The sequence below is a fragment of the Puma concolor genome, chromosome F2 (assembly GCF_028749965.1).
Source record: "Puma concolor isolate L17-30 chromosome F2, mPumCon1.1.hap2, whole genome shotgun sequence".
Lineage (NCBI taxonomy): Eukaryota > Metazoa > Chordata > Mammalia > Carnivora > Felidae > Puma > Puma concolor.
Genome location: NC_141684.1, coordinates 1,022,630 through 1,043,297, shown reverse-complemented (window position 1 = coordinate 1,043,297; position 20,668 = coordinate 1,022,630). Strand labels below are relative to the sequence as shown.

Here is a 20,668-nt window from a genome sequence, read left to right as displayed (position 1 = left end):
CAAGTAGAATCAGGGTGAAAAGCACCCGAGGCCCTGCAGTGGGGGCTCCACGGAGCCAGTGAGGATGTCTGTTCTATCTCTAGGACCTGGCGCTTCCAACCAGGGCCTCTGCTTCCGGGGCAGACGCCTGCGCTCCTCTCCCTGGCCACCCTCGAGGCCACGCGGGGCCACCGCCCCCATTTGCCAGATTGCTACACAGGCCGCGAGGAGCGGAGGCCTGCTCTCCCCCCTCCCCCCCCCAGCCCCTCCCGGGCGTGTGTGTGTGTGTGTGTGTGTGTGTCTGGTTGGCCTCGGTCTTTTAATTTCTGGTGCGAGGCGAGGGACTCCATGCGCAGAGGATTTTAAGTCGTCCCAGCCCCCGTACTTCCCGCGGATTTGTCTCCGCTTTACGGCTGACAAATGCCTCCTCCCAGGACAGGTCCGCCGAGCGTTTTGTTCTCTTCTGCCTCCGCGTTCCTCGAGACTCGCTTCTTCCCAATACTGCAATGTCCACGGAATAGTCTGGAGAGCCGCGGGGGTGCATCCGGATCACCCCCCTTCTGGGCGCAGCCCCGGCCTCGCCCGCAGCCCGCGTCCCGCTCTCCCCGCCCTCAAGCCACGCCCAACCCCGGATCGGCTCCGGCCCCGCCCCTCCCCCGCGGCTCCCCCACTTCCGTCCCCGGCGGAGTCTCGGCCGCTGGGCGCCGGGCTTCACCGCCCACCCACGCCATTTAGCGGAAAGCTAGGACCCCGTTTCCTCTGCTGCCTCGCGCTTGCTACGCGCCGCAGGCCTCGGGGCACATGGATGGTTCCAGGCACAGTGCCTGGCCTGGAGGCAGGCCGAGATGCACCCCCAACCAGGGGCCTTTCCAGTGTTGGCCGCAGGGGTGCCTCTGGCGTCCACCGGGTCCCAGCGCCGCGCACAGAGACAGCTAACCTCCGAGGGCTCAGAGTCAAAGTCAGGCTTTACCCATGATATTTCTCCCCCCTCCTTGGGGTTCTTCCCCCCTCCCTCCGTGAATAGGGTGGTGGGGCCAAGACTGTGTCTCCCTCAGACTCAGGCTGAGGAGGGTGTGGGGTGAGGGGTCACTCACCTCTTGGGAGAACACCGAGCTGGAAAGACACTGGGAGAGAGGGGGGTGGGCTAGCTGTCTGCTCAGCTTCCGCCCAGGCTGCCCCTGCCCAGCTCTCTGCTGGGGGCTTGCCGCGGACCCCCAAGGCAGTTTCTTGGATTGAAGCTCACACGACTCGGCAGGGTACTCAGTACCCACCGCACACGCGGCCACACCCCCCCACCCGCAGGCGAGCTTCTCAAAGGCCCACTCACCTGCCCCCGTCTCGCTGTGGCTTCTGCCTTGGACGCCCTCCCTACTCAGCTTCTGAGACTTGGGGTGAGCCCCCTTCCTCAGGAGTAGCCGGTGGTGGGGTTGGGCTGTGCTTGACCCCCGGGGTGAGCGCTGCCAGCAGCCTCCGCCTCTATTTCACAGATGGAGAAACTGAGGCACAAGGTGATTTTGTTTTTGTCCCAGGACCCCTGGAGTCACGAGGGCTGTGACTTAGGCATTGGTGGCCTCTTCCTGCCGTTTACCGCCTCTTGCCAAAGCTTCCCCCCACCCCTGCCCTGTGTCCTGATGCAAGGGGCAGAGCCAGCCACTGGACCCACCCCACAGCAGCCTGAGGCCGGCACATGCCTGGCGCCCGCGACCCTTCTACCTGCCAATGCCAGCTGGACCCGTAGAATGGGTGGATTCAGGCGACACCAAAACCGGTTCTGGAAGCTCAGCTGTGGGTGGGAGGCTGACACTCAGGACAGCCAGATACTGAACAGTGGTCAGAGGAGGGGACCCTGGGGAGCCCGGTGGTAGGGATGCTCCAGCCCCACCCCAGCAGTACCTCCCCTCTTGACCAGAAGCACGGGGTGGGGGGGGGGGGCGCTGATGGTGATCACCACCACAAAGGGGATGGTGGGCAGGAGCAAAGTCCAGCAGGAGAGCCTATCTACCCAGTGTGTCCTCTGGCTGGGGTCAAGCCCTGGGGAGCCCAGGCCTGGCTGTTCTCTGGGCCCTGGGGGGGACCAAATCTGTCCCCTCGCCTGTGTCCTAATTTGGGTACCACCTGCGGGCCTGCCCCTCCACCCCCAGCTCCGGGAATTGGCTTTAGGCTGGGCACCAGGCAGAGACCCTTCTTCCTCAAGTGGCCTTCCCTTCACCCCAGGTACCTTGGAACCGGTGCCAGACCCACGCCAGCCTCACAGTCAGCCCCAGGCGGAAAGCCCAGATCCGGCCACGAGGTGCGTCGGCTCCCACAGCCACGGCTGCCCCTGGAGGAAGCGCTCTGCCCTCCCCGACACACGGTGCAGGTGCCGTGAGGGCCCTGGCCGGCCTGCCACAGCTTCACAGGAGCCAAGACAGGCCCCGGCCCGCAGGAATCGCTGGTGGGTGCAGGGAGCACGCGAAGGCCGGGTGGGGCTCGTGGTGATGCTGCTGTGGTGAGCCTTGGGTCTGGCCTGCTCAAGGTCAGCGGGGTCACAGCTTGAGGGCAGGCTAATGAGCTTTGAAAGGCCTCTCTGGGACCCAGGGAGGGCCTGTGGGCTTGCCCCCCCCCCCACGCTGAGGGGGTCAAGCCAGGTAGACTGGGGCTTGGGGTGTGGCCTAGGTCAGCCGGCATGTCCCCCCTCCCCAGGAATGCCCACTACCTCTGTTTGTGAGGAAAAGGATGACAGACAGAAGGATGCCCAGTGTCCAGAGCCCCCCCGCAGGCCCCAGTGGCGATGCCCACACCCACGTCTGCAGGCTGGCTCAGAGATGCCCCTGAGAGACAGCTCTGAGGGGGAGCCCAGCCAAGGGCACACCTCCTCCGGGACCCTCATTCCCGAGTCGGACTCGTGATCTCAGAGACAACCACATCTATACCCTCAACGTGGCTTCCTGGAGTGACCTGGAGTACCTGAGTCCATAGCCCGTGCCAGGACCAGGAGAGAGGACAGGATGGCTCTGGAGACCCAGGTGCTGGAGGACTGTACCAGGCCCATTCCAGCAGCGTGGGAGAGGCTGTGCATGGGACAGTGGCTACAGCTGTGACGCAGGTGTGGACACAGCTGTGCTATGTCTCAGACTTTGACCCTGGGGGGTGGGGGTGGGGCGCACGCACATGGACGATGAGAGGACGCGGCCTGGGAGGTGGGGACCGAGTGAGTTTGGTCTCCTGAGCTACAAGGAGGCCGGCAATGGATGAAGCAGGAAGTTCCCGCCACATCCTTTCACCCTGGGGACTTTGACCTGCCACACACCCGCTCCCTGCTGGCTCTGGGCCTTCTGGACAAGGCCTCCCCAAGCTGCCGTGATTCTCCCACGTGTCAGCTAAAAACGAACTACACAGTCCGCTTTTTAGCTAACTCCTAATAAATACTCCAGTTGATGATGCACTCCAAACGAAGCCGAGGGTGACGACCGCGTGCAACAAAATTGGCTGTCGGCTAACAATCGATGAGAAAGTAAACTCTTTTGCCCAAATTTACATCCGCAGGGGTAATGTTTGGACAAGGCACCGTGGCGCTTTGCAGACATGCGGCCCCATGAGAATACACGTAACAGCAGCTTTAAAAGATACCAACTAATGGATGAATCAAATGCCCATTGAAAAACTGTCTTAATAATTACATGTAATGAAGTTCACTCAGCAGAATTCTTTATGCTGAAGCTCCCTGATGTCGGTCTGATTTTGCTTAGTGACTACACTCTCGGTGGCCAAACGGCAGGGTCAGGAACGCCTCTAGCTTGGGGTTCGTGGGGGAAGGCGAGGCAAAGAGGGACCGGCCTGTCAGTTGTCACATATCTTTGGTGCCCTGATGCCAGCCGCCCTCAGCAGGTGCACAGGACTGGGAAGAGGCTCCCGCTAACCCAGCTCATGAAGGATCCTGCTGCCCTCTCCGGGCCTTGGGCTCTTCATCAGTGGGACCGGGTCTATTTTCCTGCAGGCTGGGCAACTAGCTATGAGCCCTCCCTCTGTGCCCATGCCTGTGCCTTCTCCTCTGCCCTCAGTCCTGGTGGGCTTATAGCTCTTCCATCCGTATTTATGTTTGTTCTTGAGTATATCTGGGGAATGCTCCCACTTGTTCAGTAGATTTGCCGTTTCAGCTAAGTTATCAAATCAATTGATGTGAGGTTGTTCCTAATAAACTCTTGTTATCTTTCTAACGTTTGAAGAATTTGTAGGAATGTACTGTCTTTCATTCCTGACATTGGTAATTTCTTTCTTAGCCCTAATGAGTCTCCTTAGATTGTATTCAATTTACCTAAAGAATCAGCTTTTAATTGTATTGGTTTTTTTCTCATGCTTATACACTGCATTTCAATGATTCGTACTCTTATCATTACTTCATTCTTTCTACCTATTTGGGGTTTAAATTTGTTGTCTTTTTCTAGCCTTTTAAGGTGGAAACTAAAATTTTTGTCTTTTCTAACATGAGCATTTACAACTATAAATTCCCCTCTAAGTGCAGTTTAGCTGCACCCAGCACATTCTCACCTCACGTTCTCATTATCTTCCAGCTCAAAATAGTTTCTAACTTCCCTTGTGATTTCTTCTTTGACCCACTGTTTATTTAGATGTGTTGTTTAACCTGCAAATTTTTGGGTGGATTTTCCAAATATATTTCTGTTATCTATTTCTAATTCTGTGAGATCAGAGAACATACTTTGTGTTATTTCAATAATTTTAAATTTGTTGACCTTTGTTTTATGGTACTTAGAATATGGTTTATCTTGGTGACTATTTCATACACAATGGAAAACAGTGTGTATTCTGTTGTTGTTGGTAGATTGTTCTATAAATGCCAACTAGATCAAGTTGGACAGTCATATTGTTCAGGTCTACTATATCTTTATTTTCTGCTTGCTTGCTCTACTAATTATTGAAAAGGGAGTGTACAGTCTCCCAACTGACTTGATTATTTCTTCTTTCAGTTCTGTCAGGTTTTACTTTAATGTATTTGAGAATGTATTATTAGGTTCAGACATTCTCAGGATTATATTATCTGTTTGACAGGTTGACACTTGTATCATGATGAAGTGTCCCTCTTTCTCCTGGTAATATTCCACGTTCTGAAGTCTACTTGGTCCGATATTAATATAGCCACTGAAGCTTTCTTATGATAACTATTGGTATGATCTATCTTTTTCCATCTGCCTTAGTCTATTCAGGCTGCTGTAACAAAATACCACAGACTGGGTGGCTTATAAACAACAGAAATTTATTTTTCATGGTTCTGGAGGCTGGAAAGTCCAAGATTGGGGCACCAGCCTGGCTGGCTCAGTCAATGGAGCATGTGACTCTTGATCTCGGGGTCATGGGTTTGAGCTACACATTGGAGAGTAGAGCTCACTTAAAAAAAAAAAAAAAGTCCAAGATCAAGGGGCCAGAATGGTTGCAATCTAGTGAGGGCCCTCTTCATGGTTCATGGCCAGCGCCTCTCTGTGTTCTCACATAGTGGAAGGGGTTAGGGATTTCTCTGGTGCCTGTTTTTTAAGAGCACAAATTCCAGCATGAGGCTTTATTATCATGACCTGAGCACCTCCTAAAAGCACCACTTCCTGATATTACCACAATGTCTCAACATATGAGTCCTGGGGTGAGGGCACCAATACTCAGACCACAGCATCATTCATTTAACTTCTCTATGTCTGTATACTTAAAGTGCCTTTCTTGTAGATTGCATATTCTTGGATTCTGATAAAAAAAAAAAATAAGGTTGTGGGGTGCCTGGGTAGCTCAGTCGCTTGAGCATCTAACTTTGGCTCAGGTTATGATTGCGGTGGTCTGTGGGTTGGAGCCCCTTATCGGGCTCTGTGCTGACAGCTCGGAGCCTGGACCCTGCTTCGGATTCTGTGTCTCCCTCGCTCTCTGCCCCTCCCCCGCTCGTGCCCTGTCTCTCAAAAAAGAATAAACGTCAAGAAAAAAATTTAAACGAAAATAAGGTTATGCAACTGCTGCCTTAAAATTTTATCTATTTACTTAAGTAATCTCTACACCCAATGTGGGGCTTAAACTCATGACCCCAGATCAAGAGTCGTGCATTCTTCCTACTGAGCCAACCAGGTGGCCCCAATTGCTGCCTTTTTGTTGGAGCATTGAGACCATTTACATTTAATGTAATCATTTAGATGGTTGGGTTTACGTATACCATCTCAGCATTTGTTTTCTATTTGTCTTATCTGTTTCTTCGTCCTCCTTTTTCTGCCTTCTTTCTGAGTAATTTTTAATATTTCATTTTATCTAGACTATGGGCTTATTAGCTATGTCTCTTTAGGTATGTTTTCATTTTACTTTTACAGGTTATACATCTCACCATATGTTCTTATTCTATCTCCTTTAAACAGTTAACTGTCTTTTTAATGTTTTATTTGTTTATTTTTAGAAAGACAGTGCACATGCAAGAGCCATGGAGGGTGGAGAGAGAGAGAATCCCAAGCAGGCCCTACTCTGCTAGTGAGAGCCTGTCGTGGGGCTCAATCCCGCAAACTGAGATCACGACCTGAGCCAAAATCAAGAGTTGGACATTTAACTGACCGAGCCACCCAGGCACCCTGGTTAACTATCTTTTTAAAAATTATTTTTAATTGTGGTAAAGAAAAACACAACATAAAAGTTACTGCCTTAACTATTTTAAGTGTAAAGTTCAGTAGTGTTAAATGTATTTATATTAAGTGTATTCACATGTTCACAGATCTCCGGAATTTTTTAATCTTGCAATCTGAAGCTTGATACGCATTAAACAATGTTTAAACAATGACTCACCACTCTCTCTTCCCCACAGCCCCTGTTAACCACCATTCCACTTTCTGTTTCTATGAGTTTGACTACTTTATGTATCCGTATAAGAAGAACCGCACAGGATGTGTCTTTTTAATGTTTACTTATTTATTTTGAGAAAGAGAGAGAGAGGGAGAGAGAGAGAGAGAGAGAGAGAGAGAGGGAGAACCCAAGCAGGCTCTGTGCTGGCAGTTCGGAGCATGGCGCAGGGCTTGATCCCACGAACCCATGAGATCACAACCTGAACAGAAATCAAGAGTCAGACACTCAGCTGACTGAAGCACTCAGGCGCCCCACACAGTGTGTGTCTTTTTGTGATTGGTTTATTTCACTCAGCATAACGTCCATGTTCACTCATGTTGTAGCATATAACAAGATTTCCTTCCTTTTTGCGGGTGAATAATATTCAATTGTATGTATAGCCACATTTTGTTTATCCATCCACCAACGGACATTTGGGCTGTCTCTACCTCTTGGTTATTGTGAATAATGTTATGAAGAAGGATGTGCTAATATCTCCTTGAGACCCTGCCTTTAATTCTTTTGGATATATACTCACTTTTCGAAGTGCGATTGCTGACTCATAGAGTGGTTCTAATTTTAATTCTTTTAGGAATAATCAGACTGTTTTCCATATTGGTTACACCATTTTATAATCCCACCAACAGTGTCCAAGGGTTCCAGTTCCACATCCTCACCACCAATTTCCCATTTTCATTTTTTGTTTGCTTTGCTTTGCTTCGCTTTGTTGTTGTTGTTTTTGTTCTTTGCCGTTCTAATAGGCATGAGGTGGTATCTCATCATGGTTGTAATTTGATTCGAGAGAGACTTCTGATTATATCGTTGAGTTATCAGGTCTAAGTGGGGCAGTCAACTATCCTTTAATGAAATTTAGTAGATGAGAAAAATGTCTTTTATATTTACCCACCTATATCCCATTTCCAGGGCTGTTTTTTTTTTTTTTTATGTCAATCCAGATTTTCATCTAGAATTATTTTTCTTCATCCAAGAAAACTTTATTTTATTTTATTTTGTAGTGTGGGTCTGCAGGTGTTATATACTTCCAATTTTTTTTCTTTGAAAAAACTATTGTCTTCATTTTTGAAGGATATTTTCTCTGAGTATGTAACTCTAGATTGGCAGTGTTTTTGTTTTGTTTTGTTTATTTTTCTTTTTGTTTTTAGTGCACTAATGATGTTCTTGCTTTGTCTTCTGGCTTAAAATTATTTTCTGACAAGAACTCTAAAGTCATAGTTATTTTTGTTTCTCTGTATTTTTTTTTTATAATTGTAGTACTTTTATCACTTTTTCAGCAATTTATTTATCATGTGCTTATTATGGCTTCCTTTGCGTTTTTCCTACTTAGGTTTCATTGAAATTCCTAGACTTGTGAGTGTATGATTTTTCCTTCAAATCTGCAAAAATTTCAGCCATTGCTCTCAATGATACTTTCTACATCGCTCTCTTTTGTTGATATGATCCCACAGGTTCTTCAGTTTAGTTTTGTTTTTTTCCCCTCTGTTTCAACGTGGATAGTTCCTATTGCTGTGTCTTCAAGTTCACTGATATCTCTTCTGCTGTTAAGTTCATCCAATGAATTTTCGCTTCAGAGATTTTATTTTTCAACTCTAGCAAGTTCTTTTTTATAACTCCTCATCTCATCATATTCATGTCTTTCTTTAAATCCCTGGGCATGTTTATAACAGCTATTTCTTTTTTTTTATTTTATTTCTTTTTAACTTTTATTTATTTTTGACACAGAGAGAGACAGAGCATGAACTGGGGAGGAGCAGAGAGAGAGGGAGGCACAGAATCTGAAACAGACTCCAGGCTCTGAGCTGTCAGCACAGAGCCCGACGCAGGGCTCGAACTCACGGACCGTGAGATCATGACCTGAGCCGAAGTCGGACGCCCAACCGACCAAGCCACCCAGGTGCCCCTATAACAGCTAATTCTTAAGTCATTGCCAATTCCATCATCTCTGTCACTTATGGGTCTAGTTCTGTCAACTGGCTTTTCTCCTCGGTCTGGGTCATGTGTTCCTCCTTCCTCGTAAGCTTTGTAACTTTTTTATTGAGGTGAAATTCACATAAAATTACCTACATTAAAGTATACATCTCAGTGGCATTTGGTACATTCACAGTGTTAAGTAACCACTACCTCGATCTTACAAAACGTTTTCATCATCCTAAAGGGAACCTGTATCCACTAAGTAGTCACTACCCATTCCTCTTCCCAACCCCCTCTCCCCCTGGGAAACCACCTATCTGCTCTCTGTCCCTATACACGTACTTATTCTGAATATTTCATATATGTGGCATTGTGTGTGTGACTTTTTGAATCTAACCTCTTTCACTTAGCACAATGTTTCTGAGACTCACCACATTGTAACATGTAGCCATACTTCAGTCCTTTTTTCTAAAATTTTTTAAATGTTTATTATTTTTGAGAGAGAGAGAAAGCATGAGTGGGGGAGGGCAGAGAGAGAGAGAGAGAGAGAGAGAGAGAGAGAGAGAGAGAGACATGGGATCTGAGGCAGGCTCCGGGCTCTGAGCTGTCAGCACTGAGCCTGACGCGGGGCTGGAACTCACAAACTGAGAGATCATGACCTGAGCCGAAGTTGGAAGCTCAACTGACCGAGCCACCCAGGCGCCCCTTTGATGTGTCCCTTTAAAGAGTGTTGACGTTTTCTGGCAACCATTTAAGCTCTGTTTGTATAATCTTGTTCATTTCAAGGCTTGTTCTCCACACTCATGATGGGTGTGGAGTAGGCTTTAGTCTAGAGCTGGTTCAGTCACTTTACTGAGATGTGACCTGTCTCGGCTCTCTCCTGAATGCTCTGGTGTCCAACGTGGCTTCTTGGCAGTTAACGACCTCCCTACCTAAGTGAAACCTGAGAGTTGTTCAGCAACTCCCACACCTCCAGGCCCCACCCCCTGCTGCCAAGTTGTTCTTTGCCTGGACTTGATGGCAGTAGGCCAGGTTCGAGGACCCAGGGGATCCTATAGGACCAGCCAGGACTCTCCTTGGCTTCATGAAGGACGCAGGACGGAAATCAAACATGAGTCAACAGGAAGTGAGAGCAGACATTATTGAAGATACAGGGAGACCAGATACAGACAGAGCATCTGGGAGACTCAGAAAGGACAGGACCATGAGTCTCATCTTTGTCTGGGGTTTGGGTTTTCTTTTGTTTTATTTAAAAAAAAAAAAAAAAAAGATTTTTTGTTGAATGCTCAGCTGACTGAGCCCCTATTTTTGTCTCATTTAAAATAATATTTTTTTAATGTTTACTTATTTCTGAGAGTGGAAGAGAGACAAAGCACGATTGGGGAAGGGGCAGAGAGAGAGGGAGACACAGAATCCGAAGCAGGCTCCAGCCTCTGCACTGACAGCAGAGAGCCTGATACGGGGCTCAAACTCATGAACCGTGAGATTGTGACCCAAGCTGAAGTCAGATGCTTAACCGACTGAGCCACCTGGGCGCCGTTTTATTTTTAAGTAAACTCTACACCCAACGTGCGGCTCAAACTCACAACCCCAAGATCAAGAGTCACATGCTCTAACGACTGAGCCAACCAGGTGCCCCTGGGTCTGGGGTTTCACTGAGGATGGTGGTCTGGTGTAGGTGTCCTCTCCGGCATCCAGGAACTGGTCAGAACAAACACCAGGGCATAGGGGTTATTCCTGAGAGCCAGGAGGTCTTGGCCTGGAGGTCTGGCTTGGAGGTCTGGCTTGGAGGTCTTGGCTTGGAGGTCTTGGGATGGAGGTCTTGGCATGGAGATCTGGCTTGGTGGTCTGGTTTGGTGGTCTTGGCATGGAGGTCTTGGCATGGAGGTCTGGCTTGGTGGTCTGGTTTGGTGGTCTTGGCATGGAGGTCTTGGCATGGAGGTCTTGGCATGGAGATCTGGCTTGGTGGTCTGGCTTGGAGGTCTTGGCATGGAGGTCTTGGCATGGAGGTCTGGCTTGGTGGTCTGGCTTGGAGGTCTTGGCATGGAGGTCTGGCTTGGTGGTCTGGCTTGGTGGTCTGGCTTGGAGGTCTTGGCATGGAGGTCTTGGCATGGAGGTCTGGCTTGGTGGTCTGGCTTGGAGGTCTTGGCATGGAGGTCTGGCTTGGTGGTCTGGCTTGGTGGTCTGGCTTGGAGGTCTTGGCATGGAGGTCTTGGCATGGAGGTCTGGCTTGGTGGTCTGGCTTGGTGGTCTGGTTTGGTGTTCTTGGCATGAAGGTCTGGCTTGGTGGTCTTGGCATGGAGGTCTGGCTTGGAGGTCTGGCTTGGTGGTCTTGGCATGGAGGTCTGGCTTGGTGGTCTGGCTTGGAGGTCTTGGCATGGAGGTCTTGGCATGGAGGTCTGGCTTGGTGGTCTGGCTTGGTGGTCTGGTTTGGTGTTCTTGGCATGAAGGTCTGGCTTGGTGGTCTTGGCATGGAGGTCTGGCTTGGAGGTCTGGCTTGGTGGTCTTGGCATGGAGGTCTGGCTTGGTGGTCTGGTTTGGTGGTCTTGGCATGAAGGTCTGGCTTGGTGGTCTTGGCATGGAGTCTTGGCATGGAGGTCTGGCTTGGTGGTCTCACTTGGAGGTCTGAGTTGGAGGTCTGGCATGGAGGTCTGGCTTGGAGGTCTTGGCTTGGAGGTCTTGGCTTGGAGGTCTGGCTTGGTGGTCTGACATTGATGTCTGGAATACACATGTAATGACTTCGTCAGGTCATTCTCACCCAGTCCTTCCTTAGACATTCTGTTCTAGAGAAATCATGAACTCCTTGTCCCTTACAAGGAGGATGTACACTGTTTGCATTCTGAGGCATGTGTAGAGTGGGGTGCGGGCCCTACCAAGAACAGAAGTAGTGGGGCGCCTGGGTGGCTCCATCGGTTAGAGGCCTGACTTCAACGGGGGTCATGATCTCAAGGTTCTGGAGGTTCCAGTCCCACCTTAAGCTCTGTGCTGACAGCTTAGGATTCTGTGTCTCCCCTCTCTCTGCTCCCTCCCTATTCGTGCTCTCTCTCTCTCTATGTCTCTCAAAAATAAATAAACGTTAAGAGAAAAAAAAGAAGAAGGGAAGCAGGAAAAGGAACAAAAAGCAGATTTGTATGGAGTCCTTCAGCTTCCCCGTCTCAGCCTGGGAGGACCTTCTCCCACTCCTCCCCAGACACAGGCCGGCCCTGGAATCCCAGGACCTTGTTTGTTCCTGTTTTGCCAAGATCGCGGTCCTGCGCCGCTGGGTGCCCAACCTACAGACAGTTGTTTCACATGTTTTGTCCAGTTTTCCAGCTGTTTCCCGGGGGAGGGCGCGTCCAGTGCTGGTGACTCGGTCGGAACGGAAGAGCGGCCTCTCTTGGTCCTTCCGGGTTTCTTTCCCCTGTTTGCTCTCCGCGCCCTCCAACTTCACACCGTGTTACGACTGAAGTGGCACACACTGCAGGTACACGACTGAGACACTTCAGACCTAAGTGTGCACCCTGAGCGCGTCCGCACAACCCAGCGCTTCTGAGGCCTTGGGAAGCTCTAGGGGGCTCGCAACCGCTCCCCTCGGCTCCCCCCGCCTCTCCACGCGGTGCGACGCATTTTCTGCAGCTCTGGAAAAACGGAATCACACAGCGGGGTTCGCGAGAAGTCTGGCCTAGTGGGCCGACCGCCTCCGAGGTCCAGCGTGTGTGTTCGCAGGCGCTTCTCCCTTGTTTGCTGAGCCCCGCGCCACCGTAGGCGCAGCGGCCTGTTGTTTATCCACTCCTGTCTCAAATTCGGGTCGTTTCCAGTCCGGGGCTGCTACGAACATTCGTGCGTGATTTTCCGTGTGGACCCAAGTTTTCATTTCTCTTGGGCAAGCACCCAGGGAAGAACGCCGGGGTCACGGTGAATTTACGCTCAAGGAACTGCAAGGAGGCGGTCGGGAGGGAGAGAGCATGCCTGGCTCCGCAGTCCGTCTTCAGAGGCCCCGGGGCCCAGCCGGGGTGGGGGGCGCAAAGGGGCAGCGGGACCAGGGAGGGGGAGGGGGAGGGGGCCGCCGCGGGGCGGCGGGGACCGGGGGGGGGGGGGGGGGGGGGAGAGGGGGGGCGTGGGGAGCGCAGCGGGGGCGGGGTTACGGGGTGGGAGGAGGGTCGGGGGTGCTGCGGAGGCGGGGTTACGGGGTACGGGTAGAGGCGTGGGGACCGCAGCGGGGGCCTGGGAGGGAACGGGGTGCGGAAGTGGGGGTGGGAGCGCGGCGGGGGCGGAGCCAGGAGGCAGTAAGGCGGGCGGGGGCGGGGCGGCCGGGAGGGGCTCTGGGCCTATCCGGATCGGGCGGGGCTTGGGCCGTAGATCCCGCCCCACGCCAGCGCCGCGGAGGCGCAAGGGAGGGGTATCACCACGCCCTCCCCCCCCCCCCCAGTTTCCAAGGCAACCGGGTTCAACAGTTTCTGCGCTGCCGGCGTCTGGAGGCCCCCCGGGCGCCCACCTGTTGGCATGTGCGCCGCGGAGGTGGACCATCAAGTTGCCCAGAGATACCTGCTCAAGCGGCGGCTGGGGAAGGGGGTGAGCCCGGCACCTGCAGGGAGGGGGAAGGTCCAGTCGGAGGTCTGTTCCCTCCGACGCGGCCAGGGATCCCTGGGCTCACGTCCTGTTTCCTCCGTGGACTGGAGGGTGGCTTGGGCAAGCCACCGAGCCCCTCGGGCCTCAGTTTCCTGTAGGGGGGCTCTAACAGCGCCCACTGCAAGTGAACCTGTCGCCTGGCTCTAGGTTCACAGCGGCCTCAGGTCAGAGGGATCGTGGACAAACCCTTTCCCCCGCCCACGTCCCCTGCTCCCAGCTGCCTCTCCTGGGGCCCATAGAACACTAAGGAGGCCGGGCCCACCCACTCCAATCACTAAAGGCGATGGGTGGGTCCCAAGCCTGGCCCAGGAAGGGCCTGAGCGGGTAAATGGGCACGGAGTGCACCACATGTGAGCGATTGTGCGTTTGTGTGTGACAGCATGTGGGATTGTGTACAAGAGTGTTTGTGAAGGTGTGTGACTGGGTGGGTGGTATTGGGGAGAAGAGAAAGCACGGTCCAAACAGCACAGACAGCAGGTGCAAAGGCCCTGAGGTAAGAACCTGCTGGCTGTGGGGAAACAGCAGAGTTGATGTGAACTGGTTAAGAGTAACTACGGGAGGGCTGGGATCACCTGTGGCTTTGGGGAACTGCAGAGATTTCTGGGCATGACACGGAGTGGTAGTAGACATTGGTGCCGCTTTACAAGGCTCACGCTGCCTGCTGTGTAGAGGACAGACTGTAGTGTGGGCTAGGGAGGCCAGTTAAGAGGTTAGTGTAGCGATCCAGACAAGAGATGGGGGAGAGGCAAGAGTCCCAGGTGGGGCAGCAAGAGGTCAGATTCTGATGAAGTTTGGAGGTGGAGCGGACAGGATTTGCTGATAGGCTGGATGCAGGGTGTGAAAGAGGGGAGAGGTGCCCAGAACAGGCTTTGGCTTCCACCCTGAGTCTCCCTTTTGTAACCTTATTTCTTCCTGGAGCCTAGCTTCTCATCACCATCTTCTGGAAAAACGGGGGGGGCGGGGGGGGGGCTGCTGCAGCAGCCTTAGCAGCCCGCAGCTGTGGGGACCTTGCCCGGAGCCCTAGGCCCTCACCACACCCTCACTCCCTCCCGGGAGCCTCAGGCAGCCTGCTGGGCAGGGGAGGGCTGGACAGGAGGCTGGCCCCGTGCCCAGCAAGCTGACCACCGTCCTCGCAGGCCTACGGCATTGTGTGGAAGGCAGTGGATAGGAGGACTGGCGAAGTCGTGGCCATCAAGAAAATCTTCGATGCCTTTAGGGATAAGACGGACGCCCAGGTGAATGGAGAGGAGGCGTGAGGACAAGGGCAGGGGTGCGGGGGGGGGACCCCTTCTGCCTTGGTGCCTGGAAGCTCCAATGTATTTCTGAAGCCGATTCACAGCAGGTCTCTATAATTTGCTCAGACATGACCTGAACCTGTGGTCCAGCAGGTGTGGGTGACGTCTGTCAATCCCTGTGGATCCTTTCGAGAAATGAGCTTCCGGGGAGCCTGGGTGGCTCAGTTAGTTAAGCGTCTGACTCGTGATTCCCGCTCTGGTCATGATCTCACGATTTGTGAGACTGAGCCCAGCATAGGGCTCTGCTAGCCTTGGAGACTGCTTACGATTGTCTTCCTCTGCACCTCTCCTGCTCACACAGGTGCTCTCTTTTTCTGTCTTTCCAAAAAAAAAAAAAAAAAAAAAGGAGGCGGGCTTCCTTCTCGCCCCATACTTATGCTCAAATTTCTGTCTCATTCCAGAGAACATTCCGGGAAATCATGCTGCTCCAGGTGAGCAGCCCAGGCCACCTGGCAGCCCCTCCAGGTGCAGGTTCTCCCAGCAAGGTGGGGGGGAAACCCAGCTCTGCGTCCCCCCCAAAGCACACAGCCCCTGGCTCTCTCCTCAGCAACTTGGGGACCATCCTAACATCATCCGCCTCCTGGACGTGATCCGGGCGGAGAACGACAGGGACATTTACCTGGTGTTTGAGTCTATGGGTAAGTGAGGCCTTCTCACCCTCCAGCCTCACCTCAGTCCTGGTCCAGGACCCTCCAATGGCCTGGATCCCTTTACATGTCCCTCTGCGGCCGGGTCACCACAGTGGTCAGTTGTCACCCAGAACAGTTTCTTGGTGTGGCTGGTGCATGGTCAGCGCCTGGGCCTGGCAGTGACCCCTCGAGCCCACCTCCATGAGGCTCCTGCTTTTTCCACTGTTTGCAACTGTTTTTCCTTTTTCTACCCATGTTATAAAACAAAGCAACATGAAATAAAGTATTAAAAATCACCCCAGAAACTGTTATTGCTGTGCTGACAAAGACAGAACAGGCCTGAAGAAGCCTGCTAGAGCCACTGGGAAGCGTGTGTACCCAGGACAGGGTTAGGAACAGGGCTCTGAGGGTGGCCGGTGCCACCTGGGGACCGCGACCGGGGGAGGGCTGAGCACCCCACAAGGGTCAAAGGTGGGGCAGACTTGTCCAGTGTCCCCAGGCCCCCCAGACTGACCTGCGTGCTCCCCCAGACACTGACCTGAACGCCGTCATCTGTAAGGGCAGGCTGCTGAAGGACGTCCACAAGCGCTTCATCATGTACCAGCTCCTGCGGGCCACCAAGTTCATCCACTCAGGAGGCGTCATCCACCGGGACCAGAAGGTGCCACCCACAGTCCAGTCACGGCTGCCCCCCAGCGTGTGCACCCACCATTAGCCCTCAGCCCACCTCCTCTCCTGCAGCCGTCCAACATTCTCCTGGATGCCAGCTGCTTGGTGAAACTCTGTGACTTTGGTCTCGCCCGCCCTCTCGGGGGCCTCCCTGAGGGGCCTGAGGGCCCGGCCCTGACAGATTACGTGGCCACACGCTGGTACCGGGCTCCAGAGGTGCTGCTGTCCTCGAGCTGGTAACAGCGTCGCCCCCTCCCCCTGCAGTACCTCCTATGTCTTCTCACCCAGCCAAGGCCCCAAGGCCTTCCTGTGCCCTCACTTTGTGCCCTCACCGGCCCCCTCCTAGCACCCCAGGCCCTGCCCCTTTGAGTGTCTCTCCTCCTCCCTCCACATCTACCTCTGGGGTCCCCCCCCCAAGCCTCCACCCCTTCCTGCCCCAGGTACACCCCTGGGGTGGACATGTGGAGTCTGGGCTGCGTCCTGGGGGAGATGCTTCGGGGGAGACCCCTGTTCCCAGGCACATCTACACTCCACCAGCTGGAGCTGATCCTGGAGACCATCCCGCCTCCATCCAAGGAGGGTGAGTATGTGTACAGGGGCCTGCTGGGCACCGGGGATCCCAAGGGTCAGAGCATACAGCTCTGGGGGCACAGCACATGATGGGCCAGGACTAGTAGGGAGGAGTCTGGGGAAGAGGGGTGGGGAAGGTCCAAAGTTTCAGGAAAACCGGAAAGGGCAGGCCCCACACATGGCAGGCCCAGGGAGGAGCTGCTGGGGGCTTTGGGAAAGCAACTGGACAGGTCTGCAAGGCGGGCAGGGCCTGGCCACAGGTCCTTGAGGGCCGAGCGGTGCTCATAAAGGGTCCAGCTGAGCGGCTGAGGGATGGGGGCCGGGCAGGGGAGGTTGGGGGTTGGCGGAAGATGTGGAGGAAGGTAGGCTGCAGCAGAGGTAGGTAGCTTAGGTGGCGGTGGGGGGGTGGGGTGGGGAGGGTCTGTCCTTGTTCCTGGGGGAGGGAGCAGAGCAAGAGAGGGGAAGGACCGGGTGGGGAAGTCGGGGAAGGGGTTCTTCCATGGAGGTGGGAGTGCCCGGATGTGGAGTGCACGCGTGGGGGGTGTAAGTGTGCAAGGGCCAGCACACGGATGGGGCACGAATCCGGATACTGAAGGTTTGAGTCCTGGCAGACTGCCGCAGCCCTGCAGAGAGGCCACTCCATGGGGCAGGAAGAACGACTGGCCCCAGACCTCCCTGAGCCACCCGCCCCCCTGGGCCAGGCCCCCCTGACCACACACCACCTCTGTCCACCCTCCCTGCAGACCTCCTGGCTCTCAGCTCAAGCTTCAGCGCCGCAGTCCTGCCCTGCCTGGGGTCCCGGTGAGCGGGGCTGCTGAGGAGCCTGGCTCGCACTCCTCATGTAAATTTGCTGGCCAGTCTGCCCGCCCAGACCCGGGCCCTGGCCTTCGGATGGCAGGCCCAAACCCAGCGAGTTGGAATTTCCAGCACCGCCCGGCTTGGCCTGGGGGCATGGGCAGGCCCGCGGGAACTGCGCGGGGCATGGAGAGCAAGGGACCAGAGGACGAGGCAGGGAGGGGTCGGCCATCAGTGCCATGCTGCCTGGGGGTGTCGTGTGGGGAGGGGAGATGCACGGAGGCAGTTAAGTGGCGCTGGGCAGAGGACGGGGAGGAGCCCGCCCTGGAAAGGGGACAATATGCAGGCACCTACAGGCCACGGCAGACGCTGGACGCCCTCCTGCCGCCAGACACCCCCCCGGAGGCCCTGGATCTCCTCAAGGGACTCCTGGTATTTGCCCCGGGCAAGCGGCTTAGCGCAGCGCAGGCGCTGCGGCACCCCTACGTGCAGAGGTAGGGGCGGGGTCCCCTGGCCCAGCTGCTGCTTTGCCGGTCTTGTCTTGGGTGTTGGGTCCCGGACCTGGGCTCGGCCGGAGAGGCCGTCTTGACCGCAGCCCGAGGCTGGCTCCCCGCAGGTTCCACTGCCCCGCTCGCGAGCAGACGCTGGATGCGGCTGTGCGGCTCCCGGTGCTCGAAGGAGTTCAGCTGTCAGCGCCTGAGTACCGCAGCCGCGTCTATCAGGTGCTCCGGTCCGCGACCACGATCTTCCCACACCCACGCTCACCCTCGGGTCCCCCCTCCCCCACCCCCGCTCCAGCGACCCCCAGAACCCTCTACACCCACGCCGTCCACCTCTGAGCGCCCCTCGCCTCCCGCAGATGATCCTGGAGCGCAGGGGCGGCGGCCCCGTCCCGAGAGGGAAGGGCCCGGGGGGCACGCCCCCGGGGACGGAGCCCAGCGCCCCCCGGGCCCAGGCGCGCCTGCGCTCACCCAGAGCCGTCCCTCAGCTGTCCCCGGGCTCGCCCTCGCAGAAGCCCGGTGCCGACGCCCAGAGCAGCCTGGGTCAGCAGTCCGCACACGGTGTGTGCCCCGTCCCCCCGGAGCGCGGCCCCTGACCCTTCTGGGTGGAGCCACCAAGGGTCCGCAGCGCCGGACTAACCCCGGGGGTTGGTCTTCAGACCCCACAGACGTTCCCTGCGGAGCCGAGAACCTTCCCCGGCCGGACGTGGCGCCCCTGCTCCAGCCCCCGCCCCCAGGGGGCCTCGGGAGGGCGGAAAGGCCCCCTGGGGTGACGGCACAGGCCCCCTCGGGCCACTCGTGGGTAGGTTGACCGGGGAGGGCCCCTCTCACTGTACTTCCGAGGGCGGCGCCCGGTGGGGCGGTGACCCTGTGACGCGCCCCCTCCCAGGTGAAGCCCAGCGTGAAGGGGGCGGCGCCCTCCCTGGCCTCTCAGGCCGCCGCCCGGGTGGCCGTCCAGGCCCTGATCCGGAGCGACTGGAATCCGGGCCGTGGGGTGAGGGCGAGCGGCGCGCGACGGGTGAGCCCGCCCGGCCCCCCGACCGCTCCCCCCGCCCCCCGGCCCCGCCCCCTCGCGCGGCCCGCAGACTGCGCGCGGGTCCCTCGCGGGCTTCCGGCGGATGCGCGGCCCGAGCCCCGGCCGGGCCGGCGGATGTTCGGCGCCTCGGCCTGGCAGGGGGCGCAGGGGGCCGCGAGGGCCGCGCTCGGGGGCTATTCTCAAGCCTACGGTACCGTCTGCCGTTCGGCGCTGGGCCGCCTGCTCCTGCTCCCGGGCCCCGCGCGTAAGCCGCCCTGCCAGCCCGCGACCTAGCTCCTGTGCTCAGCCCGCGTCCCTCGCCCAGCCCTGGATCTGCCCCCGAGTGCCCCGTGCTACCCACCCCCTCCTACCCGCTCCCCCTCTTGCCTGCCCACACCCTTGAGTTCCAGGGAGCTTGTCCAGCCGTCTCTGGGGGAGTGGGAGAGGTCCCCACCCACCCCCAGCCACTTCCTCCAATAAAGTCGTGTTTGGCCACAGTCTCCCTGTTCATCTTTTGTCCTCATTGAGGGACTCCCTCCGAGGCCACGGAGTCCACCCCCTTCCGAGAACCCAGATGTCTAGTATAGAGTCTATGAGAAGCTGCGTGGCCCCCCTCTGCCCAGCGCCCAGTGCTTTCCCTCTAGGCTCACGTCACCAAAGGCTGGCCCGGGGGCGGGGGGGGGGGGGCGCTCCTTGGGTCCAGCTTCCCGTCCTCTGTCCACAAATGCTCTGGGGACTGCGTGGTGCCCATCAGAGGGACCGCGCTGTCCCCCGGGGTTCCTGGAAGGGCAGGGGCTCGTGCACCTGCTGCCTGGATGCAAGCCATCCCACGACTGCATTTGTGACCGTGAGCCAGAGTAAAAGTGGAAGAGATGTTGGGGTGGTGCCCCGGGGTACAGCTCCTGACTGGCTGTTGTTGCCGACCCCAGCCACCTCTGTCACCAACAGTGACTGGCAGCTGGTTTGTCCTGGCGGGGGGGTGGGGGGGGTGGGGGGTGGGTCCAGGGTGTGGGAGCTGAAGAGATCCAAGGGGCCTGGTGGGCACCTGTCTCATGGCTCCAGGGTGCCTGGCACCACACCTGACCCTGGGCAGGGGTTGGAACACAGGGGAGGCTGTTTTCCGGCTGCCTGGTGGCAGCTCCCAGTCTAAAGGGTGCGGCCTTTGCTGTGCTGGGGGTGGGGCTGCCCGCAGCAGGAGCTGTGGGCTCCTGGAAAAGCTGGGGGCCGCAGGGGGAGGCACAGGAGAGCTGGCCAGGCTGGGGGGCCACGAGAGAGCAGAACAGGATTTGGGAGGAGGCCAAGAGGGGCGGCGAGGAGGTAAGGAGCCACGGAGGGGGCAGCGTGTCAGGGTCCTAGAGTCCCCGGCTGACGGACAGGGGGCGGATGAGGCCCTGGGAAGTGGCACGGCAGCCCAGAAAGCAGCAGGCGAGGCCCCAGGAAGCCCACCCCTGCGAACACAGACCTGGGGGCCCTGAGAGGTCCAGACATCTGGCACCCAGTGCAGGGGAGGCTGGGAAGTGTGTGGGGGCTCAGTGACCCGGACCCCCCAGGGGCGCACCAGTGGGGGGCGCAGGGCTGGTGGAAGTGGGGAGCGGGAGTAGTGGGCTAAAGCAGTTTGGCCCTGAAGGGGAGCCGGTCACGATCACGGTCACGGGAGAGGGCTGAGGTGGAAGGAGTCTTTCTTCGAGGTTAGGGGATGTGGCGAGAGGTGTTTGCGGTACAGGCGGGCAGGCGGGGGTCTTCCGTGGTCCCCACAGGGATGGGCGGCGGAGTCCAGAGGGACATCTGAGAAGTTCACAGGACTAAAGTTTGCAACGTACAACTGGGCGATCATAGGTATTTAGGAAC

At 56.1% G+C, this 20,668-nt stretch overlaps 2 protein-coding genes and 1 pseudogene across 6 annotated transcripts; 1 reads left to right on the top strand and 2 right to left on the bottom strand.

Annotated features, from left to right (window-relative positions):
• Nucleotides 1–1,316: 1,316 nt before the first annotated feature.
• Nucleotides 1,317–9,175, bottom strand: LOC147571761 (uncharacterized; annotated as a pseudogene).
• On the bottom strand, nucleotides 8,845–12,791 carry LOC147571760 (uncharacterized). Of its 4 annotated transcripts, none has more exons than XM_086694927.1 (2): nucleotides 10,667–12,791; nucleotides 8,845–10,626 (listed from the first exon to the last, which is right to left on the bottom strand). In XM_086694927.1, exons 1-2 carry the CDS (start codon nucleotides 11,514–11,516, stop codon nucleotides 10,445–10,447), a joined length of 1,032 nt encoding a protein of 343 aa, XP_086551053.1. In that variant the 5' UTR covers nucleotides 11,517–12,791; the 3' UTR covers nucleotides 8,845–10,444. The 4 variants fall into 4 exon arrangements, with proteins under 4 accessions (XP_086551053.1, XP_086551055.1, XP_086551056.1 ...); XM_086694929.1 differs by having other exon boundaries at nucleotides 8,845–11,202; nucleotides 11,297–12,790; XM_086694930.1 differs by having other exon boundaries at nucleotides 8,845–11,256; nucleotides 11,324–12,790.
• A 270-nt stretch (nucleotides 12,792–13,061) lies between these two features.
• MAPK15 (mitogen-activated protein kinase 15) lies at nucleotides 13,062–19,320 on the top strand. 2 transcript variants are annotated; one of them, XM_086695022.1, is made up of 13 exons: nucleotides 13,064–13,290; nucleotides 14,484–14,582; nucleotides 15,044–15,073; nucleotides 15,190–15,280; nucleotides 15,802–15,932; nucleotides 16,013–16,176; nucleotides 16,381–16,520; nucleotides 17,254–17,311; nucleotides 17,662–17,799; nucleotides 17,922–18,027; nucleotides 18,165–18,366; nucleotides 18,465–18,607; nucleotides 18,695–19,320. In XM_086695022.1, the coding sequence occupies exons 1-13, from the start codon at nucleotides 13,222–13,224 to the stop codon at nucleotides 19,112–19,114; spliced, it is 1,791 nt and encodes a 596-aa protein (XP_086551148.1). In that variant the 5' UTR covers nucleotides 13,064–13,221; the 3' UTR covers nucleotides 19,115–19,320. The 2 variants fall into 2 exon arrangements, with proteins under 2 accessions (XP_086551147.1, XP_086551148.1); XM_086695021.1 differs by lacking the exon at nucleotides 16,013–16,176 and having other exon boundaries at nucleotides 13,062–13,290; nucleotides 17,254–17,799.
• The last annotated feature ends 1,348 nt before the right edge of the window (nucleotides 19,321–20,668 follow it).